This window comes from Bos indicus x Bos taurus, chromosome 3, assembly GCF_003369695.1.
Source record: "Bos indicus x Bos taurus breed Angus x Brahman F1 hybrid chromosome 3, Bos_hybrid_MaternalHap_v2.0, whole genome shotgun sequence".
Taxonomy (NCBI): Eukaryota; Metazoa; Chordata; class Mammalia; order Artiodactyla; family Bovidae; genus Bos; species Bos indicus x Bos taurus.
The window spans coordinates 117542819-117570010 of NC_040078.1; the positions used below are offsets into that span (position 1 = coordinate 117542819).

At 63.4% G+C, this 27192-nt stretch overlaps 1 protein-coding gene across 1 annotated transcript; it reads left to right on the top strand.

Moving 5' to 3' along the window:
- Positions 1-23: 23 nt before the first annotated feature.
- Positions 24-23990, top strand: ESPNL (espin like). Its single transcript, XM_027538074.1, is given in 10 exon segments — positions 24-1231; positions 2367-2557; positions 4024-4210; positions 6513-6654; positions 6657-6694; positions 10582-10713; positions 16930-17044; positions 18001-18113; positions 18791-18988; positions 21421-23990. Coding segments are annotated over 10 exon segments (3216 nt in total). The 5' UTR covers positions 24-721; the 3' UTR covers positions 23011-23990.
- Positions 23991-27192: the final 3202 nt, after the last annotated feature.

Sequence of the window (27192 nt, forward strand, 5' to 3'; positions counted from 1 at the left end):
GGTCAGCCAGCCAGCCACGGAATAATCCCACGTGATCTCCAGGGCTTCAGCTTGAGACCGTGTCTGCAGGAGCCCCACAAGGCAGCTCCCTGACATGAGTGAGCACCCAGCGGGCTCCAGGCAGAGGCTGGGGCGCCCCGAGTTCACCAGCAAGCACTGTGGGTGTCCAGCCCCACTGCAGATAACAGCCTGGGAAAAGACGCTGGGCAGCTCTGGAAAATGAGCTTGGGACCATGAACTCCAGTCCCTGTGGCTGAGGGTGGGTAGGGCAGGGGACCTGAGACTCTCACCCTCCTCTCAGAGGCCTTCCTGTCCAGTGCCAGGCCCTGTGCCCGTCACTGGTCTGCAGAGCCACTGCTGCCCAGCAGTGCGTGAAGCCCCCAGTGCCAGCCAAGGCCAGGCTCCAGGAGAGCGTTCCCAGGGGGCAGCAGGCCTGGGTGCCCATGGCTGACACGGCCCAAATGCTTAGAAAGGGCTTCGCTTGGATGGGTCTGCCCTCCCGGGAGGAGGGTCTCCTAAGCGGCCTCTGCACGGCCCACCACAGCGTTCGGAGGCTGTCCCCTGCCCGGAGAAAGCAGACTCTCAGGAGCTGACTGCTTCCTGGAAAGGACACTAACTGTGAATACCCACTCAACGTGGGAAGTCCGTCCCAGCCCTCGATCCACGTGAGGGGGAGGCATGGTCCAGCCACAGGGCAGTGCCCACCTCCTACCCAAACCTGATGCGGGCCCTTCCCCTGCTCTGGGTGCCCCGGGAGTGGCTGGGGCAGGGCTGCAAGGCCCGGTCCCCAAGGCCTATCCCCCCCCACCCCCACCGCCTCCCATCTGCCCTGTGCGCGCTTATCGGTAACCGGAGCCGCGAGCTGCGTCCCATCCTGAAACAGGAAGCCCGGGCCTGTGTGAGCCTCGGAGAGCCGGCTGGGTGGCCAGGGCGGAGGATGGAGGAGCAGCGGGCGCTCGCGGCCGCCAAGGACGGGGATCTGGCCACCCTGGAGCAGCTGCTGGAGGCGGGCACCCTGGGCCCGCATGTCACTGATGCCCTGGGGGCTGGCCTGGTGCACCACGCCGCCCGGGCTGGCCACCTGGCCTGCGTCAGGTTCCTGGTGCAGCGAGCCAAGCTGCCCGGCAACCAGCGGGCCCACAACGGGGCCACCCCCGCGCACGACGCCGCGGCCACTGGCGGCCTGGCCGAGCTGTGCTGGCTGGTGCGCCACGGCGGCTGCGGTCTGCAGGTGAGCGGGGCGCAGCAACGGCGGCTGCAGGGTGCAGGGCCCGCGTCCATGGGGAGGCGCGAGCCGAGAGCCAGGTCTGGAGCCCGGGCTTCCCCAGGGCCCTGGGCTGCTGCTCTGGGGGGAATGGCCACCGGACTCCCACAGCACACACAGTGGTGTGTCTCCACCCCATGCCCCTCCCCAGCCCCAAACAAAGCTCTCAGAAGCCACAGACGCCCCCTGAACCACCTGGTATTCCCCAACGTCCAGCACAGAGCGGCCCCTCTCGTCCTTTCACCCAACGCCCCCACCCAAGAGCACTCGGCCTTGCCAGTGGGGGGTCTCCTGGGGTCTCTTTCTTATCAAGCCTGATCCGTGGGGCCTGCTTCCAAAGGTCTAGAAAAGGGTCCGGGCAAACAGAAGCCCAGCAGGCACTGGGGCTCAGGAGGTGCTGGCCCACCCCGGATGCTGGGGGACCACGGTGGGAGCTCTGGGGCTCAGTGATGGTCTCCCCACGGAAATTTCTCCTGCCCGCCTCTCCCTCTCCCTGCTGGCCCAGTGGGTGTGGGCAAGCGAGCTCTGATGGAGAGAGGAAGTCCTCCCGGAGCCCAGAGAAGCACTGGGTCCCAGGGGAGGGAAGACCCACGGGTCACACAGCCTTCAGCGGCTCTTCCCACAGCCCCGAGGGTGGGAGCAGGGCCAGTCCAGAGCCCAGGAGAACACCCAGGTGTGCGGGTGCCCGCGGTGCAGAAGCGCCCCAGCAAGAGGGCCCGGGTACCAGGGTGGGCGCTGAGTGAGGGTGGGGCAGAGGCCCCTGGACCACCCCTGGACAGGCTGCCAGCCCTGGGCCAGCAAGCTGGGCTAGTGGAGCCTCCCCGGCGAGCAGAGAGCGAGAAGGGCGGGACTGCAGCTTGGAGGGGGCTCGCATGTGCAGGACCCGGGGTTTGGACCCAAAAGCCCTGACTGGTCCCGGCCCTGCTGCTGACCGCGAGCAGATGGCCTGGCTCAGTCCAGGAGACCCCTCTGCACCCCCGCGCTGGAGCCAGGTGGAGGGGTGGGAGCTCTCCCGCGGGTCCGCGCGGTGCGGTCTCAGGCGGCTGCCCGGCAAGCCTGGTCCGGCCCGCCGCCCGCTCACCGGCCGCCTGCGCCTCCATAGGACCAGGACGCGTCGGGCGTCTCCCCGCTGCACCTGGCCGCCCGCTTCGGACACCCGGTGCTGGTGGACTGGCTGCTCCACGAGGGCCACGCGGCCACACTGGAGACCCTGGAGGGGGCCTTGCCGCTGCACCACGCCGCGGTCAGCGGGGACCTGACCTGCCTGAAGCTCCTGACCGCCGCCCACCGCAGGTGAGGGGCTGCGGCGCCGCCTGGCGGGGTGTCCCATGGGCGCGGGCGGCGGGGAGGGGGCCTCATGAGGGAAGGGGAGGGAGCAGGGCCCGGGATGGGGAGGGGAGGGGAATGAACGGACCTTGGGAGAGGGAGGGGGAAGGGGTGGGCGGAGGGGGAGGGGAGGGGGTGGGCCTCAGGGGAGGGCTGGGGGAGGGGGCCGGCGGGGCGGAGGCGGAGGGGGAGGGGGGAGGGGAGGACGAGCCCTCATGCCGCTCACGCGTCTGGAAGGGAGCAGAGTGAACACTGGTCTTGGGGGCAGTGAGCCCCCCAGGTGGGGGCCTGGATTCTCCCTCCACACGCCCGGTCCCACTGCCCCGAGTGGGCGGCTGGGCGAGGCCAACAGACAGGGAGGGGACCGGCCCAGCTAAGGAGGGGGCAGGGGGCATCAGGCCACCAACCCTTCCCCCGTCGTGGGCCCGGCTGCGGTCCTAGCCCCACGGAAGACACCCGGGCGTGTAACTGACCGTCTGCGGGTGCGGCGTCTGTGGCCTGCCGCGGCCATCTGTCCGCAGGACGGCTGTCCTGGTTGGGAGAGGGACTCTGTCCACCCCTCACCTGAGCTGGCCTTTCTCCCCCGAGCCCCTGACACTTCTTCTCCTGCGGGGCTCTGGCTAGCTGGCCGGCCTTCCTGGCCGCCCCCCGCGACAGTGCTGCTGTTCCTGCGCCTTCCCGTCCCGACCTCCCTTCCAAGGCCTTTGAGACTCGCTTCTGCGTGTCTTCCCCAAACAGTCCACACTGGCTGCCCCGGGCCTGGCCGGCCGCAGGGTGTCTCTCAGACTGGCAGTATTAGAAGTACTTTCTGTCATTTGAAAACCGGGTGATTTCACTTTAAAACACACACATGCACAGGGACGCTGCCCCAGGGCCCACATGCCCACCGGCAGAGGCAGAGACGGCAGGAGCCCGAGCGGAAGTCTTTGTCAACAGGGGTGGGGTCCAGTTTGGGGGAGGGGGCTCCTGCTCCCTGCAGGGGTTCAGAGGGGGACCGAGAACTCGCCTGACCCCGTGACCGTATGTAGGCAAGGCTGGATGCGGAAACCTGACGACCCTGCCCCAGTCTCTCCACACGGGGGGGCCTGGAATACGGATGCTGGCCGAGCGCTGGGAAGGGCTAGTATCCTGCTCACAATGGCCCCTTGCACGGAGCAGGCCCCGGGTCCGGAGGTTCCCTGAGCCGCCCACTACAGCCCTCTGGGCCATTCACCCTAAGAGGAGACCCCTGCCGGCCAACCCCCGGCAGCGCGCACAGCTTGATGGCAAGTTGAGGGAGCTGGATTCCTTGGGGTGCGCACAAGCTGGGCGGGTAAGGGGGTGGCCGCAAAGAGCCAGGTGCCGGGCCACCCCGCCCCGATCTGGGCCCTAGGCCGGAGCGGCTCCCCGCGACCCCCGGCCGAGCGCGCTCTGAAGCCCGGCCTCCCCCGCAGCGGCGTGAACCGGCGGACGCACAGCGGCGCCTCCCCGCTCTACCTGGCCTGCCAGGAGGGCCACCTGCACCTGGCGCAGTTCCTGGTGAAGGACTGCGGCGCTGACGTGCACCTGCGCGCCCTCGACGGCATGAGCGCGCTGCACGCCGCCGCCGCCCGCGGCCACTACTCGCTCGTCGTCTGGCTGGTAAGGGGGTGCTGGGGTGCGCGCGCAGGGCGTGGGGGACGTCCGCGGAGGCTGGCACCTGCTCCCGCCTAGCAAGCGGGGCGGCTGGGGCGGAGGCGCCATGCCCTGGGTCTCCGATCTCCCACAGGAAGTTCGGGGACCACGGGGTGGTGGGCGGATCAGATGTGCCTGCAGCGCCTTAGAGCATCCACGTGCCAGACCCAGTCTAGGGCACAGCGGGGAGCTTCAACTGGGGGTGGCCGTGGACTGGACCCGCCCCTGCAGGACCCTGGGGGTGTGCAGCACCCCCTGCGGGCTCTCCCAACCCCTCCCCGAGGAGTCCTGGTGGGAGTCCAGGTTCTCAGGGTGGGTGGCACAGGCAGTGCCTGGCCCTGCTGTTTGGCCACTTGTCCATGCCTGGCCACCCAGACCCTGGGGGGTGTTCCCAGACCCTGAGGGGAGCCCCACAAGCCCCACTCTTCTTCCCTCTGGACCCATGGAGGCACCATCTGGGCCTCTTTCCAGAAAGAACACAGAGTGAACTAGATGGGGGAGGATGCCTTCTTCCAAGACTTTTTCCAGGGCTGGGGACTTCCGCCTCCGCCCTGGAAAACCAGGCCTGTGGGGTGTCTGGGCGCTCTGAGGGTCTCCATTATGGAGAGGGTCTCCATTACCCGATCAAGGGTCAAAGTGGGGAGGTCTCTCCCGGGAGGGGTAGAAGGGCAAGAGGTGGCTGGGGAGGGACTCAGTCCAGCTGCTCCGCTCCTTGTGCCTGGCATAAGAGCTGTGGGGATGCTGCGTGAGGGAAGGAAGGAAGGAAGAAGGAGTGATTTCCTCTGGCCTCCCACCACTCACCTTGGCTTCAGAAGCCCCTAGCAGTTGGCTCTGGCCTCCCTTCACCACTGCCTCTCCTAGGCTGGCCCTTTGCCCCTGGAGCACCCGCCAGCACCCACCTTTGCACCAGCTGTGCCCGCCCTCCCCCCCCCCTCCCCCAGCCAAGCCGCCCTTCTGCAGCTGCTCCTACAGGCCAGCCCCACTCGCGGGAGAAAGCTCCAGGCATTGGCCCTGCCCTGGCCCTCGGATGGAGCTGTGCTTCCATCGTCTCGCCTGTAGTTCAGATGGTGAACTTCAGAAAGGTGCCTGTCCCCAGACCTGGACTCCCAGCGCTGTGGCAGCCTGAGTCCTGGCCGGGCCTGGCCGCGGGCACAAAGGCGGCACGTGCTCAGCACACATGGCGGGAGTGAGTCAGCGGGGTGCGCGGTGTCTCAGAGCGGCGGGGGTGCCCAGGAGCCAGGGGCGGCGGCGGAGGGGTGGTGTTGGCAGGCAGGTCCACACAGCACCCCCCACCACCGGGCAGCCTGACAGGGGCTCATCCCAGGAAGAAGCAGCTGTGGCCGAGGGTCCCAGGGCCAGAAAGGCTCTTCCAGATGGGCCTCCCCACCCCGCCTCCTGCAGGATGGACCACAGGCAGAGGGTGCAGCATCCAGCCTGGCTGACCCACTCAGGGCTGGGGCCCCGCTCCCCTGGGAGGCGCTCTCCTCCCAGCTCGCTGTCCTTTTTCTAACAGACACGTTTGAATGTCGGATAAGCCAGCGTTTGGCTGCAGTGCCCCGGGAATTAAACCACCGAAAGGCTATCCCTTCCACGTGGGAAACACTGCAGGGTGTTCACGCCCGGTCACATCCTTGCTGTTCTCCTGGCCTCGCCTTCTTGGAGAAGGTTGGCCGTGTTCAAAGCAGGAAAAGGGAGAAAAAGGGGGTGACGCCACGTGCACTGGCCCTTCCGGTGGGAAGGCGGGAGAAGAGCCCCTTCGGCCTCACGTTGGCAGGGGTCACGTGGCTGCCCTGGGGGCACGCGGTCCAGGCTGGGGGCCTGGGCCAGAGCCCACGGGTGCCCTCACAGCAGGGCCGACAAGGGCTGTGAGGAGGGCTGGCCTGAAGGCTGCTGGTGGGACGGGGCGCGCCCCCCAGCACCCTGCATCTTGGCACTGGAGCTGTAACAGTCAGGACGCAAACAGGCCTGGTGCCAGGAGGTCCTCCCTTCATCAGCAAACACCTGTTTACTGGCCCTGGGGTGCTGCCCAAAGGCGTTCTTTATTTGAAGTGGGAACACCCCTGGGGGTGTTCAGCTTAAGATCTGGGCTGGGGCAGGTTTGGGGGCTGTGGAATCTCGCAGTAAAACCACCGAGCTCGCTGCCCCCCCACCCAGGCTGCCCGAGGCGCACAAGAGGAGCCAGCCCTGTCCCCAGGGCCCCCTGCCCCGAGGGGGGAGTGGCTGCCCCCGTCCGGCCTCATCTGGCCCGTCCCCCTTCCTCCGTCCACAGGTCACCTTCACGGACGTCGGCCTGACAGCTCGGGATGATGACGGGGCCACTGTCCTGCACTTCGCTGCTCGGGGCGGCCACACGCCCATTCTGGACCGGCTCCTGTTGATGGGTGCCCCCATCATGAGAGACTCCTGGGGGGGACCCCCCTTCACGATGCAGCGGAGAACGGGCAGATGGAGGTAAGGCGCTGGGGGATGGGGGTGGGCAGAGGAGCCTCCGAGAGCTGGCAGTCCTGGACCACTTCCTGCGAGTGAGTCACCGAGCCCTCAACACAGCCCTGTGGGGTACACATTATTAGCCCCTTTTACAGACAGGTAAACCGAGCCCCAGAGGGGCAGCCGTTGCCCAGGATGCAGACTCAGACTCAGATCTCTCTGGGAATAAAGCCCGTGCTCTGCCCTCAGCGCGGGACGCCTCCCTTCGCTCAGAGACTCCCCGGGTGCCAGCTCAGGGGTCAGTCTTCCCGCTGGCCCTCCCAGGAGGGGGTCTGCTGGTCCCCTGCTCTGAGCAGCCTGGGAGCAGGGCCCCGTGGGGGTGTGAGGTCAGCCCCTTCGCTGTGCTCCAGATAAACCTAGGGGCACACGTGGCCCAGGAAACAGCATCCGGAAACCTGGAGTGGGCAGGGTCGGTGTTCCGATACTTGAGGCCCAGCCCTGGGAGTGGACCCGGCCGTGAGCGCTGGCCCTGCACCGGCGTGCCCTGCCCAAGGACCTCCTGCGAAGGCAAGGCCGTGTCTGAGCGGAGTGCGTCTGAGGCGAGCACGTGGGATGACTCCTCTGCCTGCTCCCCCCAGAACCACCCGGCAGGGCTCCAAAGTGGGTCAGTGCATCTGCAATGTCTCCTGGGTCTTCCTGCAGTGTTCCCTTGGCCCCCAGTCGCCGCCCACATGGGCCCAGAGAAGCTAGTCGAGGGCAGGGGGCGGGTGTTTTATCAAGGTGCAGCCCGGTATCCCATTTTGGACTTTGGTTCTGGACAGCTGTTTCCCGCTGGAACCTCAAGTATTCCTGGGCCCAGGTGGCCCACGAACAGCACAGAAAGTCCCAGGAAGGCATGCAGTCCTTCTGATAAATCAGAGAGAGGCGTGATGCCCCCATGCTAAACAGCAAGGCTGAACACTTCTTCCTGACTCTCAGGAGCCCTGAGGGCCCCCTCCTGCTCCCCCCACCCCCAGCCACACCCCCTCCTTTCACCCTGCAGGCCAGCATTCAGCCCCATGGGCTCACCAAGCAGACGGTGGGGGTGGCGTCCAGAGGGGCCTGGGGTGGTCCCTCATGTCCTGTACCTGAGAAGGCGGTGGGGGTGGCGTCCAGAGGGGCCTGGGGTGGAAGGCCGCGGGTGGCCGGAAGGGCCCTGAGCCAGCGTGATGTAGCTCAGACAGCATCCTGCCCCCACAAGCCACGGCCTCCACAATCCTGAGGGTGGCCAGAGCAGCACCCTGCCAACTTTATTTTTAAGCAGCATCATCTTTTTTCAAATGAAGTGTTCTGTAGGGGACCAGGAGGTTCAGCAGGTAAGCCAAGGGTTCATGAGGCCCTCACCCTGCTCGCTCGGCGGGAAAGGAAAGGAACCCAAGCCTCAGAGCTGAGAACCGCCCTCCTCCGTCTCTGTGTTGTGGAAATTCCTCCTGCCTGGGCTGTGCTGGGGCTTCCCTGCTGCCCCCACCCCTCCGGCTTCCTCCGCTTGTGGCGAGTGGGAGTGGGTCCTCGCTGGGGTGCAGGGCCTTCTCATCGTCGCGGTGGCACCTCTGCTGCGGGCCCGGCTCCAGCGCTCGCAGGCCTCAGTGCTGGCAGCACTCGGGCTCAGTACTTGCGGCTCACAGGCTTAGTTGCCCTGAGACATGAAGGGTCTTCCCGGACCCGGGACCGGACCCATGTCCCCCTGCCTTGGCAGGTGGGGTCGTAACCACTGGACCACCAGGGAAGTCCCACGATAACGTCTCCATGCCATCTACTATCCAGCCTGTCTAATGTCCATCTCATATCCATGTCTCTGGTTGTGCTATAACCAGGATGGAAGCAGAGTCCATGCATTATTGATCGCCTGTTGGGTCTTAAAGTTGTTAACAGTTCTGGAAAATTATGATCATCCCGGAAATATGATCACCCCATGCCACTCTGTATTTTATTTAATTTTATTTTTTTGTAAATTCTTTTAATTGGAGGTTAATTACTTTACAATATTGTGGGTTTTGCCATATATTGACATGAATCAGCCATGGGTGGACATGTGTTCCCCATCCTGAACCCCCCTCCCACCTCCTCCCCAATCCCATCCCTCTGGGTCATCCCAGTGCACCGGCCCTGAGTGCCCTGTCTCATGCATCAAACCTGGACCGGCGATCTGTTTCAAATATGGTAATAATACATGTTTCGGTGCTATTCTCTCAAATCATCCCACCCTCGCCTTCTCTCTCAGAGTCCAAAAGTCTGTTCTTTACATCTGTGTCTCTTTTGCCATCTCACATATAGGGTCATCATTACCATCTTTCGAAATTCCATATATATTCATTAATATACTGTATTGGTGTTTTTCTTTCTGACTTACTTCACTCTGTATAATAGGCTCCAGTTTCGTCCACCTCATCAGAACTGCTTCAAATGCATTCTTTTTAATAGCTGAGTAATACTCCATTGTGTATATGTGCCACGGCTTTCTTATCCATTCATCCGCCGATGGGCATCTAGGTTGCTTCCATGTCCTGCCTATTATAAACAGTGCTGCGATGAACATTGGGGTGCACGTGTCTCTTTCGATTCTGGTTTCCGTGGTGTGTATGCCCAGCAGTGGGATTGCTGGGTCATATGGCGGTTCTATTTCCAGGTTTTTAAGGAACCTCCACACTGTTCTCCATAGTGGCTGTACTAGTTTGCATTCCCACCAACAGTGTAAGAGGGTTCCCTTTTCTCCACAGCCTCTCCAGCATTTATTGTTTGTAGACTTGTTGATAGCAGCCATCCTGACTGGCGTGAGGTGGTACCTCATGGTGGCTTTGATTTGCATTTCTCTGATAATAACCACGCTGTATTTTAAGATAAATCCTTGTTTTAGAAGAGTTTAGAGTTGTTTCAGATTTGTAGGAAAATGGAGGCGCTGGCACAGACCGCTCTGCTCAAGTCCACATCCGCTTTCCCGCCCCTGCTCACAGGCGCCCGCTGTGGTGGCCGTCACTGCGGTGAAGTCGTCTCCCTGTCCCCAGCGCCGCTGCCCCAGACCCATCTAGGCTCAGGCCCCACACCACAGTGCCTCGCGCTCCACTCGGCTTCTCTTGTGACCCCTGCCCCCCAGGCTCTAGATAGACAGCCCGCTCCTGCGGTCCACACACCCCCACCACAGCCTCCTTCACAAAGGGCCTTCACAAGCCCAGTCTCCTCTCGCTTTCCACGCTTCATCCTCTCCTCTGCTCCTCGCTGCTGAGCCTCCCACCCTCCTTTCCTCCTGGTCCCGGGGGCCCAGCCAGGAGGGAAACTGGGGGCCCAGCGCCAGCCTGACCCGGGGAGGGGGCATGTGAGACCAGCACAGGAGCCAAAGGCTCAGAGATGGAGACATCGGGGATGGAGTGAGGATCCCCGGAGCTCACCCTGGGCCTGGAGCCAAGAGGAGGGGCTTGTAGAGCACCAGGCCTGAGCGGAAGGCCAGGGAGCAGGCAGGGCAAGGTGGGCGAGGTGGGCGAGGTGGGCGAGGTGGGCAAGGGCACAGCCTGGAGAGCTGGGGGCGGAGCCATCTCTCTTAGCCTCTGCACCCCAGTTTCTTAGTGTGAGAACGGACACCGCTCCAGGAGTTGCTGGCTCCGTATTTAAACCCAAGGCCTGGGCTGCAGGGGCGAAGTCAGGGTCAGGCGGCCTGGCTGGAGTCCCGCTGTGCCCCCTGCTGACCATCTGGGCCCTCAGCAAGCCTCCGAGCGAGGGCGCCTGGGGCTCCCACCCCGGATTCGGGGTGTTGGTGCCTGTGGGACCCCATGCCGCCAGGAAAGGGCGTGCCAGGTCAGGGTGGGGGCTCAGGCCTCCGTGTCTCAGCTTGGGGGGTGCGGGGAGTTGGCAGTGGTCACGTGTCTGCCCCCCTCCTGCAGTGCTGCCAGACCCTGCTGTCCCACCGCGTGGACCCCGCCCTGCGGGATGATGACGGCTACACTGCCGCGGAGCTGGCGGAGTACCACGGCCACCGAGACTGTGCCCAGTACCTGCGGGACAGCACCCGGCCGGTGAGCCTTGCGGCCCCTTCCCTCCCAGGCCCCCCTGTGCTGATGGCCAGGGAGCTCACCTGGACACCGCGTGGTTGGGAGGGAGCAGGGGAGAGCCTGGCCCCGGGCTGTGAGGGGACCGGGGCTACAAGGGGGCCCAGGGCTGGGCCGTGGTTGGAGCTCCGCTGAGATCTGCCCTCCACCCAGGCCACAGAGCCCATGCTCACACTCAGGCCAGACGGCTGGGTCGCGCTGAGGATACCCCAGGGGGTGGGAGTGGGGTCTCGGGTCCTCGGGCGATGTGACCTCAGGAGGCGGGCCAGCCCTGTGCAGCCCAGAAGGGGACAGTTTCAGGCAGGCTCCCATCTGGGCACATGACCTCGCCCAGCCTCGCCTCTGCAAGGGCAGGGACCCCATGTGCCGGGCCCCCAGCCCACGATGGGCCATGCATGTTTGCTGAATCAATGGAGCAGTGGGCATGCAGGTGTGCAGGGGGGAGCCCAGCAGCTCCGTCAACGTGGGGAGCCAGCTCCCCCCAGAGCCCCCCAGCAAGGCCCCGGGCGGTGACTGACGACGCGTCCCAACCTGCACAGATTTTGCCTCAGCCTTCTGTATTGGCCACCCCTTCAGAAGCTGTCCCTGGGACCGGCTGGCCCCCCACTCAGGTGAGAACACTGAGGCCCACAGGGGCGCCGTGCCCCCCACGCCGGGTCCCACCCCGGGCTGCCGCGCCTCCCTTTCCCTCGGGGTGTCTCCCCCGGAGTGTCCAGGACAACGGAGGCAGAGCCGCCTTCCTCCCCGGCCCTGGGCCAGTGGGATGGTCCTCACCCGGCCACCACCAAGAGAGCCAGTCTCCACTGCCCAACACCCGCACCAGAGTGGCCAGAGGTTGGGGGCTGGGGGTGCTTCAGGGCACATGTGTTGGAGTCCTGGTTTGTCTCGGTAGCCTAGTTTCAGACACAGGAACTGCAGTCACTGCTTGAAGCAATCTGTTTACTATTTACTGACCCTTCAATTGGCTATGGGCTTCCCTGATGGCTCAGCTGGTAAAGAATCCAGCTGCAATGCAGGAGACCCCGGTTGGATTCCTGGGTCGGGAAGATCCCCTGGAGAAGGGATAGTCTACCCACTGCAGTATTCTTGGGCTTTCCTGGTGGCTCAGCTGATAAAGAATCCGTCTGCAATACGGGAGACCTGGCTGTAATCCCTGGGTTGGGAAGAACCCCTGGAGAAGGGAAAGGCTACCCACTCCAGTATTCTGGCCTGGAGAATTCCATGGACCGTATAGTCCATGGGGTCACAAAGAGTTGGACACAACTGAGCGACTTTCACTTTCATACTTTCTTTCGATTGGCTATTGCTTGACAAGAGTTGTCTTCCTGGCTTGGGTTCCAGAAGTTGGGGGAACTCTGCGGGTTCCTGGTGTGGTAGACGGAGCTCCGTGGTCCGCAGGTTGGGGACGGCCTGGCACCCGTGTCCCCGGCCTCTGTGTGGGCCCTGGGGCCAGCCTGGAGGTGGGCTGGGCGACCCCTCTGCTAACAGGGAGGTGCCTCCTGGCCCCTGTCTGGGGGTCCCCGGCTTGCCCCCAGCCCACGCAGCAGTGCCCACAGCCAGGCCTTCTGTCCGAGCAGGATCTCTGTGCCCAGCCCCTCTCCCCAGGCCCTGGCACACCAGCCCACCCCTCTTGGCCGCTCTGCCCAGCTCTCTTAGGGGTGGGCACTCTGGGTGCCCTGCTGACCCCTCCACTGGGGGTTGTGGGGACCAGCCCATGTCGGGTTTCCTGGGGTTCCTTCTGGTGCTGGCGGTCTCCCCTGGTGTCACCACAGGATATGAGGCAGCGATCCGCTTGGGATTCCCCACGCCGGCCTGGGTGGTCCGTGTAGCCTCCCTACCCGGCCTGCAGGCCCGCAGCATCCAGCCCGTCCACCTGCCCCACCTGTGTGGCAGAGGGGCAGGCTCATCAGGCTATGAGCTCGTCCCTGTGAGCCGCTGCACCCGGGGCTGTCTGGAGTCACCCTCGACCCCTCACATTCAGTCTCGGCCCCGCAGGAGGGCAGGCTATCAGCTGGGGCCACCTCGCTGGGGGAGGCTGGGGCTGATGCAATATTGATGGAAACACGATATCCAGAGGTCGCCCGCGCGGCCTCTTCCTGTGTTGGGCTCGGAGGAGGTGGCGAAAGCCTGTCTTTTCCTCTCAACCTCGCCACCTGCCTCTGCCCCCCGGGCGTCGTGGGTCCCAGGAGAGGCAGCCTGGGGGGTGAGGCTGGACACATGCTCCCCCCGCTGCCTGCGCCGCCCCACTTCGATCCTGGCCACGTCTTTCCGCTTCCCAGGCCTGGGGTCACCTCTGCACAGTGAGGAGGTCTTGGGCAGTGGCTAGAGGGGGCCCCCTGCACCCCGAACCTCCAGGGCGTGGGCTGGGTGAAAGGGACAGACCGGCCGAGCCGCCGCAGCTAGGAGCAGCCATCGGGAAGGTGAGCACAGCCCTCCGCGCAGGGGCAAGCCCAGCCTCTCAGCTCGCAGCCCCCACCCCTGTACGCACGTCTACCAGAGCTGGCATGACCCTTCTCGGCCCAGCGACACTCATGAGCCCTGAGCACCCGTGAGCCCCGGTTTTCTCATCTGTGTGACGTAACCGAGGAGCCTCGCCGGGGGTTGGAGGTGCACCTTGAGCGCCCAGTTTAGTGGCTAATTGACCCCCCCGGGTCTAGAGGGGCACTCAGACCCCTTCACTGTCCAGATGGGGAAACTGAGGCCCAGAGAGGGCCAGGGGCTCCCTGAGGCAGACTGCTCCTCCCCGGGGGAAGGGCAGCCCGTAACCCAATCTCAGCCGTGGTGCCTGGGTGTCCAGCACCCATCTGTGGGTCATGATTTTCTCGGCCCGGGTGGCGTTACAGGCCTGTAACCCGGCTCGCCACAGCGGTCCTCCATGTATAATGCATGGCAGGCGTGGCGCTGCTCAAATCTCATCAGAAACACAGAAAAAGAGACACCGGACCACGGCAGGTCACCAACCCAAGGCCGGCTGACCACCAACCTTGGACGCGCCTAGCTGTCAGGACCCCAGAGGTTGGCAGCGCTCCCCCAGGTCCCGTAGAGTCGGTTAGCGCCCAGGGCCTGGATACTCCGTTACCAGGGGCCGCCACAGCGGACCCCCATCCTGGTTAAAATTCAGAGATCCTCCTGACACCATGCTAACGGCAGCAAGGAGGTCCGTGTGCTGCGGTGCGCCGGGCCCTGCCAGGGGCTCCCGGTAAGTCCCAGCAAAGGCAGAGAAACTCAGGCCTGTGGGACGCTGAGCGACTCCCCGGGGCTTCTCCTTGGGGAGAGTTGCAGCAGAATTTGGCCTCAGGGACCCGTGGCATGCAGCCTCCCAGGCTGCTGGTGCGATATTCTGGGGCCACGGTCTGTTCCCCTGGGCCCTGGACCAATGTCCTGCCTTTTCCGTTATTCCTTCCACCCCAGCTGAGCCCTGCACTCTGCCGGGAATGGGAGGCCCTTTCCCCTCACCCAAGAGAGCAGATTCAACTGGGGGTGCAGGGATATGGTGAGCCCCGAGGGCTCCCAGGCGGAGGCGGCCAGGGAGGCTCTGTCAGGCTCAGCGCCTGGGGCTCAGCCCTGCTCTGTCCGTCAGACCATCAACACCAGGTTCCCCAGCCGTCAGGTCTGGGGTCTAACTCAACCCTCCTTCAGGCTCCTAAGCCACCTCATGCCTGCGTTGTGGACACTGGAAGACCGGAGAGTCCCAGGTCTGTGGCACACGGCAGGGAGCAGGTGTCGTGTTTTGTCAGAACCCCGCCCCCCGAAGTCCCGGGGTGACCGATCCCGGTGCGGATGGCTGTTGCATGCAGATCTGTGTCACAGTCCGGAGCCCCGAGCCGGGCGCCCCCTGATTTGTAGCCAGTGTGAGCAGCCTGGTCTTCCTTCTGGGTCCCCTGTGCCAAGGCAGGCGGGCGAGCAGAAGCCAGGGCTTGGCATCCTTGGCGGGGGTACCAGGGACCCCACTGGTGCTGGGCATCCCCCAGAGGCCCACCCGCCTGCCGCTCCCTCCATGGCTGGTGGGCCTGGACCGAAGGAGCAGTGACTCTAGGGGCTCAGTGCTGGCAGGAGCAAGGAGGGGGTGGTCTCAAGTAGGATTCCGGTCCCAGCCCTGTCCCGTCCCCACCGAGGACCCCTGAGAAAGCGCCCTGCCTCCCCGAATCTGTTTCCCCAGCTGTGCCTGAGGGCTGTCCTGGTTGACCCCTCTGTGCTGTCTCTTTTGTGCGACCAAGGAGCTCTGGTCTCCCCTCCCTCTCCGGAGGGTCTGCTCCCCCGGCCCCTGTTTGGGGGAAGGTTAAGGCCTGGTGGTAAGGGATCCCACACCAGCCCAAAGCCCGCCAGGCCACCTGACACCTGTGCCTTCAAATATTAATGCGACGCCTCCTGCTCCCGGGGGTGGGCGCTGTGACACCCCCCGGGCTCCAGACGGCTCAGCTCCCTGTGCTCACTCAGGGCCCAGTGCCTGCCTCCAAGGGTCCTCCCAGGCCTGGGGGCTGGTGGACGCTCTGCCAAGGCCGGGCTCCTGGGCTCCGGGCACCAGTTTCTTCAGAGAGAGGTAGGAGGCGCCGGCGACGGGCAGATAAGCGCTTGGGCCCCAGGCTCCCCTCCTGGTGGCCCCGGAGTGCAGAGGGTCCTGGGATGAGACAGAGGGCCCTGCGGCAGTGGCTGTAGCCACAGGGGTTCTGAGGGGTTTCCCCAGGCCGGGGCGGCCACCCAACACCTGCGCCTCCTTGTCCGGGGGGTTAGGGACCCGGCCCACCTGCAGGGGAGCTGGGGACACTCAGTCGGACGAGGGACTTAACCCCAGCAGTGCCAGCTACGTTGTCACGGGCAGGGCTCCGCGCAAAGCAGACACATGGGCTTCTTGTTAGAAACCAATCAAGGATTTCAGGACAGGGAGAGGAGAGGATATTGAATGGAGCCATGGCTTGAGCCACCCACTCGACGCTGGGGCCAGCACTGGGCCCAAACCACACGTCCCTGTGGGGCAGGTTTGATCCAGCTCCTCTGCCTGGCCCGGGGCTCTCTCCAGTGCCAGCCTGGGGGCCCCAAGGCCCTCACCCACCATCGCTGCCCACGGGAGGGAGCAGGCTGAGGCACTTCGGTCTGACGGTCAAGGGTGAGTGGTGGCCCTCTCTGCTGGAGCCCCGAGCTGGGGCGGGCGTGTGTTTTCAGGCATCAGGGCGACCAGGGGGGCAGCTGGGAGACAAGCCACCTGCAAGACGGAGTCCGCCCGCCTGCGACGCTCAGCTTTAAACCCAAAGGCAGCAAGCCTGCCTCTAGAGTCCTTGGAGGATGGCTCACATCCTTGTGGAAAACTTCTCTGCCACCTGAGGGGGGGCTTGGGAAGGCAGACAGCGAGGGCAGTTCCACACAAGGCGGCCTGTGTGCCCCAGTCTCTGCTTGGCCAGGCCCGGCCAGCCGTCTTGGTGCCTGCTGGTCAGAGGCCAGAGCGGAGGCCTCGCACGGCTGCGCTGGGGACGGGGGATGGGGTTCGGACGCCTCCAGGTCTAGGATTCTTCCCGGTTGCCCACCAGTCAGTGTTGGGGGGAGGGGGGATGGTGGGGGTGCCGCAGACCTGGGGCAGATGTGGGGTTGCAGTGTGGGGGCCCCTGCACCCAGACGTGGACTCCCTGGCCCCGGCTCCCCAGGACTGGAGGGTGGGCCTGGGCCCTGCACCAGGGCTCTGAGGTGCGGTGCTGAGAGCACGTCCAGGTTCGCTGGGCTTCCCTCTGTGCCCAGGGCTGAGCGCAGGCGCAGGTCCGGGCAGTCTGTCTTGGCACCGTCAGGGGACAGTTGGCAAGGGGGTGTGTGTGTGTGCATGCACGTGAATGGGCACGTGTGCCCGCAGGTGTGCGTGTGTACACATGTCCCTTGTAAGGCCAAGGAGTGCTGAGCACGAGGGGGACGCCAGCCCCTGACCCAGAGCCCAGAGCTAAGCTGCCTCCAGAGGGAGCTCACGAGCTGGGCCTTGAGATTGGGGCTCACCCAGTGGGGGTAGGTATGTGTGCCCACAAGGGTGGAGAGACACGGGGGGCATAACCTCCAGGGGTACCTCCCCTCGCCCCTGCACACTTCCCTTTCCTAGCCCCACCCCAGGGAGACCAGGCCAGGGCTGGGTCCCCCCCACCCCCACCTGGCAGCCCAAGTCAAGGCCCGCCCCCCCGCCTCCCACTGACCAGGCCTGTCTGCCCCCAGGTGCCGCTCCTGATGACCCCCCCGCCCCCGCCGTTCCCCCCTCCTCCACTGTCGGCCGCCAGACATCCCCCGGAGGATGGCAGAAGTGGGGGCGCAGGCCTCGGGAGCCCCACCCGTGAGTAAATGCGTCCTCGGGGGGTGTTGGCCCAGGTCAGGGGTCAGGGACTGGGCCCTGCTGGCCTCCCCTCTGAGGTCCTCCGAGGGGGCCTGGACAGCTGGGCGCAGAGGGCACAAGGCCCGGGCTGCGGCCAGCCCCCAGCTCTCCCCGGATTCCGTACGTCCTGCCACCTTGCTAAAGTGAGCACAGAGCGCTCCATGACCACAGTTAAACCGCCTCCTGCCCCGTCCTCCAGCGTCTCTGTGAGCTCCGAGCCCCTGCAGCCCAGCTCTCCTGCCGCTGGGGTCCCGGGCAGCCCGTCCCTGCTCTGGGCCTCAGCTCATCCGGAGGGACTGCGGAGGTCGGCTCTGCCCACTGCTGTTCCTGAGACTCCAGCAGGGGGCGGGGGTGGGGCGCGGTCCTCAAACCGCAGGTCACCACCCACTAGGGGGGCTGTGACCAGCATTTATCAAAATGAAGTAGAATGGGATAGCGTGAAAAATGTCAGCAGGCCCCGTGTGTAGTGAGGTAAGTGTGCTTCATGGAATGGGTGGTGGTTATATAATCACACGTAGGGGTGTGTGTGCTTGTGTGTGTGTGCAGTGGAGGAAGGAGTCATAAAAGGACAGGTTTGCTGTCTGATGGGGCTGCCTTTGGTCCCCGGACTACCAGACCCTACACCCGTTCTAGCTCCTTGCAGGCCGTAGGACAGCTGGGGAGGGAGGACAGGCCGTCGCTGGGATGAGGTGGTAAAATGTAGGCTTCCCAGCTGGCCGGGCTTGGAGCTGGCCCCATGGACACCCATGGGATCGCAGCGATGAGTGAGTTTGCCCAGGGCACTTGGTCAGGGGACTGGCTGGGCCTTTGGCTCCCAGTCCAGTGGTCCTTCAGGAAGGCTGGCTGTGCCCAGGTCTGGGGTCTTCTGCCCCCCACCCCTGGCCTCTCCGACACGAGCTCCCACTTCCTCCCGGCAGCAGCATCTCTCAGCCCGGCCTGGCCCAGCCAGCCAGACCAGCCTCCTCTGAGGGAGCACACAGCCCACACGGCCACCCCGAGGGTCACCGCCAGTGCCATGGCCGTCCCCACGGTGAGTGCCCTCGCCGTGCCGCTGTCTTCCAGGGCCCCCAGCCCAAACCCAGCTGGCCTCTCAGCATGTCTCCTACGCTGGCCCTGGCCAGGTCACTCTGGGGGCAGCCAGCCCACTGCTGTCTGCCCCCCACCACCCCCTGGAGATTCCCACTGGCCACACCTCCCCCTCCTCCTCTCTGGGCACCAGTCCCTTATACATCCAGCCTACCCTTTCACTGACCGGAGGCTGGGAGCTCCCAGACCCTGAGATGTTCTGTGCAAGTCTGGCAAGTGCAGTCACAGCACACAGCACATTAAAGGCTCTGACGAGTCCTGCAGTCCACGACTGACCACCAGACTGTCCATGCAGCTGTTCCCCAAAGGAGTTTCCCCATCCACATGGCATGCTCTAAGCAACCTCTTCTCCGTCATGTACCAAGGAAGGAGGGAATCTCTCAGCCTGCGAGCCTCCCCACACATACCGGGGTCCTACAGGGACAGGGGGCCCTTGCGCTCGAAGCCTCACACTTGAACAGGCTGGGAGTGCGGTAGTGGTCAGCTCCTCTGTCCTCCCTGGTCAGCCCCCACGCCCCTCCTCGCGCAGCTGTGCTCCTCCGGGCCAGCCCTCCCCTCCGCTCGCTCCTGGACTGCAGGTTCCTACGGGCCTCCTCCAATGACCTGCCTGCCTGCACACAGGGGGCAGAGACGGCGGCGGGGGCCGCCCCGGACAGCCTGGTCGCGCTGCAGCTGGACGGGATGCCCTTGGGCGACCTCGACGGGCTGGTACCCACGCGGGATGAGCGCGGCCGACCCATCCCTGAGTGGAAGCGGCAGGTGATGGTGCGGAAGCTGCAGGCGCGCCTGGGCACAGCTCTAGAAGCGCCAGAGGCCCAGGTCCGTCAAGGTGGGGCCAGGGTGGGGGCGGGGCCAGACATGGGGCGGGGGCAGTGTTGGGGCGAGGCCAGACACGAGGCGGAGCCAGGCGTGGGGTGGGATCAGACATGGGGCGGGGGCAATGTGGGGGCGAGGCCAGGCATGGGGCGGGGCCAAGTGGGGGCGGGGGCAATGTGGAGGCGAGGCCAGACGCGAGGCAGGGCCAGGCGTGGGGTGGGATCAGTCGTGGGGCGGGGCCAGGTGGGGTGGAGCCAGACATGGGGCGAGGCCATGCCTGGACGGGGCCGGGGAGGGGCGTGGCGCCGCTGGAGGTGGGCGGGGCCAGGGTGGAACCAGGGTGTAGAGGGCAGAGGCGGGGCAGGAGGTTTAGTACCGGCAGGTAGACGTGGAAGGTGGGTTCCTGAGCCCACACCTCGAGTCCTGAGACCCGGGTACCCTACTGCATGTCCCTCTGTGGCCTCAGCTTCCTCTTCTGCCAGACGATGAGGTTGAACCAGATCAGAGGGCTGCGAGCAGTGCCCCTTCACCTGCCTTGGGGATGTGTTGCCCAAGTGTTACTTTGATCTCACGATTTATATGTCGTGCCCACCGCATATCAGGCTCTGTTCTCGGCAGTGAAGGGGACCAGCCTTGCCCGTTAATGCTTCCATTCCATCAGGAAAGGCGGGGTGCCTGGGCAACTGTGCTGGGGATGTCGGCGGGGTGGGGTGGGGAGTGCGGGGAGGGAGGGTCCAACTGCTATGGAGAGAAGGCAGTGGAAAGGGGAGGGGGCTGCTTTGTCCGGGTGCTCAGGGGCAGCCTCTCTGGAGAGTGTCCTTGAGCGGGAGTCAGGCGGAAGTGAGGGGCAAGCCCTCCGGGGATGAGGGACAAGCGATTGTGAGTGAGGCAACAGTGAGCGCTCTGGAGGCAGGGTGGGCTGGCCCAAGTGAGGAGCAGGAGGAGGCCGCGCGGAGGTGAGGGAGAGGCGACAGGCAGGCATTACAGGACCTTCGGGGAGCCGTTGAGAATCTGAGCAGGGAAGGGCTCTGGTCTGACTTGGATTTTAATTGGCTCCCTCTGGCCTCCCTGTGGACAGCTGTTCTAGAGTCGTACCCTGACGGGGTGCGGCTTTGTCTTGAATGATGTATTCTGCAACCCTTGGTCTAGAGCTGCCCTGCCAGTACCATAAGGCCAGCCATTTGTGGCTATTTCAATTCACTTCAGTTCAGTCATTCAAACTTGTCCAACTCTTTGATACACCATGGACTGCAGCACACCAGGCTTCCCTGTCCATCACCAACTCCCGGAGCTTGCTCAAACTCATATCCATCGAGTCGGTGATGTCACCCAACCATCTCATCCTCTGTCATCCCCTTCTCCTGCCTTCAATCTGTCCCAGCAGCTGCAGCTATTTAAAGCTGCAATTTCAAATGAAATAAAACCCCCTGCGCCTGAGTTAGCTGCACTTTCTGATGAATGGCTCCTGCAGGGGTTTTGGCATGCCTTCCCCTCATCTCAGAAGTGTTGGGCGGCTCTGGTCTAATGGCCCAGCCTGTCCTTGCTGTCAGGATGCCCCTGGGGTTGGGGGTGGAGCAAGGCAGGAGTGGGTGGGGGGTCCTGCCACAACCCGGAGGCCTTTTAGAAGCTGACCTTAGGGCAGAGCCAAGGGTGTGTGAAGAACTCAGGGAAACTGAGAAAACAGGCCGAAGGGGCAGGGGATGGGCTTGGGCACAGCCTGGCCATTGGCTGCGAGTTCCCAGCCTGACGCTTGTGATCCGAACACTCCCCAGTCTCCCCTCTCTGCCCCGGGCCTCGTAGGGGCTTATTGTGCCGAGTGCCCACCTGGCTTCTTGGCAACCAGGCAGGAGCTCAGGCCCCTCACCTGTGAGACGGGGCAGACACAGGGCCTCCCTCAGGGGTCTCGGGGGACTGAGCGGGTGGGCACGGAGCCACCCAGAGGGACCCCAGCTGGGAGGCTCTGTGTGCGTCTCTCACAGACTGCAAGCACAGGAGTTGGGCTGTATCCTGGCATCAGGGAAGCCCCAAGGGGTGATGTTCTGGGGTGAGGTTGGCCACACGCCATGAGAACTCGGAGGCTGCCCTTCGTAGGGGACACTGCCCACCCGCAGGACATCCTGTGCAGGGATCCAGAGGGTTCTGGGGACAGTCTTTGACTTCACCACGGAGGAGAGGAGGAGGACTCGGGGGTGGCAGAACAGAGGCACCCCTGCCTCTTCTGAGGGCAAGGCTGGCTCTTCCTGGGGTGAGAACTGCCCTGAGCCTCGGGCTGTGGCCTGGGGCTGGCCTGCCACCTCCTGTACCCTCTGAGCCCAGGCAGGGGCCAGCCAGGGTCCCCAGGGCTCCCTGGGGCCAGGCCACCCAGGGGAGCTTGTGTCTGGCAGGAGCATGCCATGTGGGCTGCATCCCCGCTGACCTCCCCTCCCTGTGTCCAGGACGATGGCGGGCACACAGATGCCATGGAGCAGGCAGCCTGGCGGTACTCGCAGACGCACCAGGCCATCCTGGGCCCCTTCGGGGAGCTGCTGACCGAGGACGACCTGGTGTACCTGGAGAAGCAGATCGCCGACCTGCAGCTCCGGCGCCGCTGCCAGGAGTACGAGAACGAGCTAGGCCGGCTGGCGGCTGAGCTGCAGGCCCTGCTGCCCGCGCCCCTGGTCAGCATCACTGTCAACAGCCGCTTCCTGTCCCCAGGGCCCAGGCTGGAGGCCGAGGATACCGAGCCCCGGGGCTCCGAGGACGGGGCCTCGCAGGCCACACCCGGCGGGCAGCCCCTGCCCTTCTGGTGCAGCCACGTCGCCCGGCTGGTGCGTAGCCTGTCCCTGCTCCTGAAGGGCGTGAACGGGCTGGTGCAGGGCGAGGAGAGGGGCCCCCTGGAGGCCCAGAGGGAGGCCCACAGGCCAGCCCCGGCCAGCCCCCCTAGGAGCGAGGCCCAGCGTGAGATCCAAGAGTGTGGGGTGTCTGTGCGGACACTCCGCGGCAACTTTGAGTCAGCCCCCGGCCGGCCCTGCACCCCAAGCCCTGGCCCCTGCGAGCCGGGGACCCAGCCGGGGTCATGCCCGAGGGGCTGCTGGCCTGCCCCGGCCCCGCCCTGTAGCGGCCCGATCGGAGGGAACTCCAGGCCGGGCGACACGGAGGAAGCCAGCGACTCGGGCATCAGCTGTGAGGAGGCCCTGTCGGAGGTGGGTGCTGTGCCAGGCTCGGACCTGGCCAGCCTCCGCAAGGAGCGCATTGTCACCCTCTTCCTCAGCCACTGGAAGAAGTCGGCTTACATGCCGGCACTTAAGACGGCAGCCTGCAGGACCCTGGAGGCCCGGCGCTCGGGGCTGCCGGGGCAGGAGGCAGCCAGGGGCCCTCCGATGCCCTCCCAGCTGCCCAGCGGGAGCCCACGGCCCGGCCGCCTCTGGCAGCAGCGCAGCGTCATCGCCCAGCTGCTGGGCCACTGGAAGGCCGTCCTGGCCCATGTGCCCGCCCGGCAGCTGCGGCGGCTGAGCCGGCGGCCCCACGGGCCCCTGTCCCCCGAACAGTTCCTGCCCCACGTGGATGGGGCGCCCGTGCCCTACAGCAGCCTCACGCTGGACCTCTTCATGCTGGGCTACTTCCAGCTCCTGGAGTGCGACCTGCCGGCCGAGGAGCGCAAGATGCGCCACCTGCTGTGTTTCGAGGTCTTCGAGCACCTGGGCGCCCACGGCTGGGAGGCGGCGCGCGCCTTCCACAAGGCTGTGACCGACGAGGTGGCCGCCGGCCGCCGTGCCTGGACCGATGGCTTTGAGGACATCAAAGCCCGCTTCTTTGGCTCCAGCCGTGGTCGCGCCCGGGACGCGGAGCCCGGCCGCAAGTCTGGCCTGACCCCGCTCAGGCCCCTGCCCCACGCTGGTCCCGGCGGCCCCGAGCCCGCAGCACAGAGGCTGGGGTCCGGCCCCCAGCGGGGCAGCTTCAACAGCGAGGACATCTGTGGCTACATCGACCGGAGCTTCGCCTTCTGGAAGGAGAAGGAAGCCGAGATGTTCGGCTTTGGGGAGTGACGTGGGCCTGCCTTCCTCCCGGAGCGGGTTTGGGGTGGTTTTGGTTTTTCTGTTCTCTTTTCCTTTTTGCCCGCCTGGTGGCCAGGTGAGCCTTGAGGCCAGGCCGGCAGGGACTCAGCGTGCTAGTTGCCGCCCACCGTGTCTGCCCCCCGACGGCTTCCTCCTAGGCTGCAAGACTGCACCCAGAGTCCCCCTTGTCACCGCCGCACCCGAGAAGCCCTCTCAGGACCCCAGTCGCCCTGCCTTGGGATGACTCGCCAGCTCCGCCCATGCCCTCCACCTGTACGTCCCTTGGGCGCCTGTGATGCCAGCCTGTTCCCCACTGGCCACCCTCCAGTCCCTGCTGAGTCACCAGGATGTCCCGTCTCCCAGTTCCTCCCATGCCGTGGCTCTGGCCACATCCTGAGCCTCCATCTACCCTCTGCCAGTGCTGCCTCCACTCCTTCTGGTAATCTTGGGCCGTGCCCCTCCCCCTCTGCGGCCCCCCTCCCCAACCTGTGAAGTGAGGGAGGAGCTAGGACAACAGGATCAGATGGGCAGGAGGCCTTCCTGTCAGACTGGACATCCCTCCCGAATTTTCCAGGTCAGGGTGCGGAGTCCAGAGGGCTTCAGGGAGAGGTATTCTGCAGCTCTGCGATGGCCCCACAGGCAGGAGTGGGGAAGAGGTTTCAGGAACCTCCCTCAGCCTTCACCCCACCCCTGCAGAAACCCCCTGGGACAGCTGTCTTGCCTGTTCCTCCCCACCTGCAGAGCTTGGAGGATTCAGGCCAGCTGTGGGGGACCAGGGAGTCCTCCCATCCAGCTGGCTCAATGTCTCAGAGAGGGATGCTCGGGAAGAAATAAAATGGGGGGTGTCAGGCTGTCGGGGCTTCCCCAGACCAGTCAAGGGGGCGGTGCTGGCCTGGGTTCTGGCTCCAAAGCCTCCTGCAGAGTAGACACCGGATGTGAGTTTGCTAAATAAAGACCCGTTCCTGCCCGCCTTCCCATGCGTGCTTGTTGCCCCTGAGCCCAGAGAGGGCCCTGCTGGAGGGACACTGAGACCTCAGTGCTCAGCTCAGCCGAAGCCCCAGAGCAGCATCCTTACCCCACAGAGCGTCCACATTCTCATCTGTAAAATGGGGGCGTGGTGTTGACCCGCCCATACCCAGGGTCCTGGCAGGATGGACTGAGGCCCCCCATGGGGGTCTCTGTCCTGGGATGGCAGTGACACTTTCCAGCCGCATCAGTGTTTTAAGGAGCACATGCTAAGGATCACAGTCCTGGCCCCAGGCAGCCGCAAGCATCCCATACGGTGTTGAGGCCCTGGCTCTTGGCCTTGAAGCTCGACCGTTGGAGCCAGACAAGGACTGGTCTGCAGGACACTGCTGCTGCCCAGGCTGGTGGGTGAGCCTGGAGGTGGGGGGGTTAGAAGGTGCTAGGTGCTCAGAGGCCTCCCTCCCCTGGGCCACCCACAGGACCCTGCGGGAGCAGGGTGGCCGGCATATGCAGAGCCCAGTCCCAGAGGTGGCCTGCTGGCCAGGGCTGCTCAGGAGACAGTGAGCAGAAGGCCCGCACACCCAAGTGGGGGCTCCCCTCCCCCCACTCACTGTGGCCTTGCACAAGGCCCTCCACGGCCCTGAGTCTCATGTTCCCGTGAGCATCCAGGACTCCAGGAAGACCGGGACTCCAGGGTTAGGCAGGGGGTGCTCAGACCCCAGTGTGAGGCCTGGCGCAGGGAAAGGACCTCTCTGCTGGGCACTCACGGGTGACTCCCCAAATGCCCTTCTGCAGGCACTCTGCTTCCTGGGGGCCTCCTTATAAATACACCGTATCCTGAGAGTACCCCAGGGACCCTGAGTCCCTTGGGCTGGGCCAGAGAAAGCTGGTTTGTTATTTAAAAGATGTTCCAAGTGATTCTGATGCTCAGTGACCTCGGAACCCCACTAAGCAACTCATCTATGGGAAGCAGGTGTCCATTGCCACGGATGGGGGGTGCTGGCCCCGCAAGGCCGCACTCAGCTGTAGGGCCCTTTAATCTTGGCATTCAGTTGTCAAAACTCCACTGAGGACCCCAGAGCCCCTACCTAGGGATCCAGAGGGTGCAGACTTCAGTGAGGTGACCAGACACAAGGTGCAGACCCAGGGGCTTCAAGCAGAGTCGGGAAGACACTGGAGGAGGGGAGCCCGGTCTCTTTTCCTGGCCCCTTGTAAGTGCACGCAGGACAAATACAAAGAAAACACTGCACCCAAGGTGGTGAGAATGTCACCTTTTTATCATGAGGAGAATAAATATTGGAACAGTGTAAGCTCTTTGAATACCAATGCTTGGATTTAGAAGAGTCAAACTTTTTTTTTAATGCCTCTAAAGTTCTTTTGAAAGAAACCATGATCAAAGCTGGTTTCCCAGGTGGCGCTAGTGGTAAAGAGCCTGCAGGGACCAAGCCAGCCGTGAGGCCGGTCTACAGGAAGGCCTCCCGAGAGCCTGCCTGCTGCTGCCACAGCTGGTGGGGCCCTCCCTCACTGTACCTTGGAATATGGCAGAAGCCACAGACTGCACCTCCAAGTAGGCTGTGAAAGACTCCCATCTTCGTGGCTGTCTTGTTTCTGGGGGAGCCAGCCGCCGTGTTAGGAGTGGTGCTAACTATTGCTTTATTTCTGGGGGAGCCAGCCACTGTGTTAGGAGTGGTGCTGTGGAGAGGTCGGGGTGGACCTCTGCTCCAGGCCAGCCTCCGTCCCGTGACTGCAGTCCCGTGGTCCGCTTGGCACCAGCTGTGGACAAATCCTGAGGCAGAACCACCCACTAAAGCATTTCCAGAGCCATGAAACTGTGTGAGGTAATAAATGTTCACTGTTTTACAACACTGGACTTGGGGTCATTTGTTACGCAGCAGGAGCTAGCTAATACAACAGACTAGAAGATTTTATATAGGAGAGTGATGAAGAGGCTTACATTGCAGGTATGAAGAGATCATAAGTATAGAGTAACAGTCCATTGATGGACTAGGGATCTCTTCAAGAAAATTAGAGATACCAAGGGAACATTTCGTGCAAACATGGACTCGATAAAGGACAGAGATGGTATGGACCTAACAGAAGCAGAAGATACTAAGAAGAGGTGGTGAGAATACACAGAAGAACTGTACAAAAAAGATCTTCACGACCCAGATAATCACAATAGTATGATCACTCAGCTAGAGCCAGACATCCTGGAATGCAAAGTCAAGTGGGCCTTAGGAAGCATCACTATGAACAAAGCTAGTGGAGGTGATGGAATTCCAGTGGAGCAATTTCAAATCCTGAAAGATGATGCTGTGAAAGTGCTACACTCAATATGCCAGCAAATTTGGAAAACTCAGCAGTGGCCACAGGACTGGAAAAGGTCAGTTTTCATTCCAATCCCAAAGAAAGGAAATGCCAAAGAATGCTCAAACTATCGCACAATTGCACTCATCTCACACGATAGTAAAGAGATGCTCAAAATTCTCCAAGCCAGGCTTCAGCAATATGTGAACCGTGAACTTCCGAATGCTCAAGCTGGTTTTAGAAAAAGCAGAGGAACCAGAGATCAAATTGCCCACATCTGCTGGATCATTGAAAAAGCAAGAGAGTTCCAGAAAAACATCTATTTCTGCTTTATTGACTATGCCAAAGCCTTTGACTGTATGGATCACAATAAACTGTGGAAAATTCTGAAAGAGATGGGAATACCAGACCACCTGACCTGCCTCTTGAGAAACCTATATGCAGGTCAGGAAGCAATAGTTAGAACTGGACATGGAACAACAGACTGGTTCCAAATAGGAAAAGGAGTACATCAAGGCTGTATATTGTCACCCTGCTTATTAACTTATATGCAGAGTACATCATGAGTAACACTGGGCTGGATGAAGCACAAGCTGGAATCAAGATTGCCGGGAGAAATATCAATAACCTCAGATATGCAGATGACACCTTATGGCAGAAAGTGAAGAAGAACTAAAGAGCCTCTTGATGAAAGTGAAAGAGGAGAGTGAAAAAGTTAGCTTAAGCTCAACATTCAGAAAACTAAGATCATGGCTTCCTGTCCCATCACTTCATGGGAAATAGATGGGGAAACAGTGGCTGACTATTTTTCTGGGCTCCAAGATCACCGCAGATGGTGATTGCAGCCATGAAATTAAAAGACACTTACTCCTTGGAAGGAAAGTTATGACCAACCTAGAC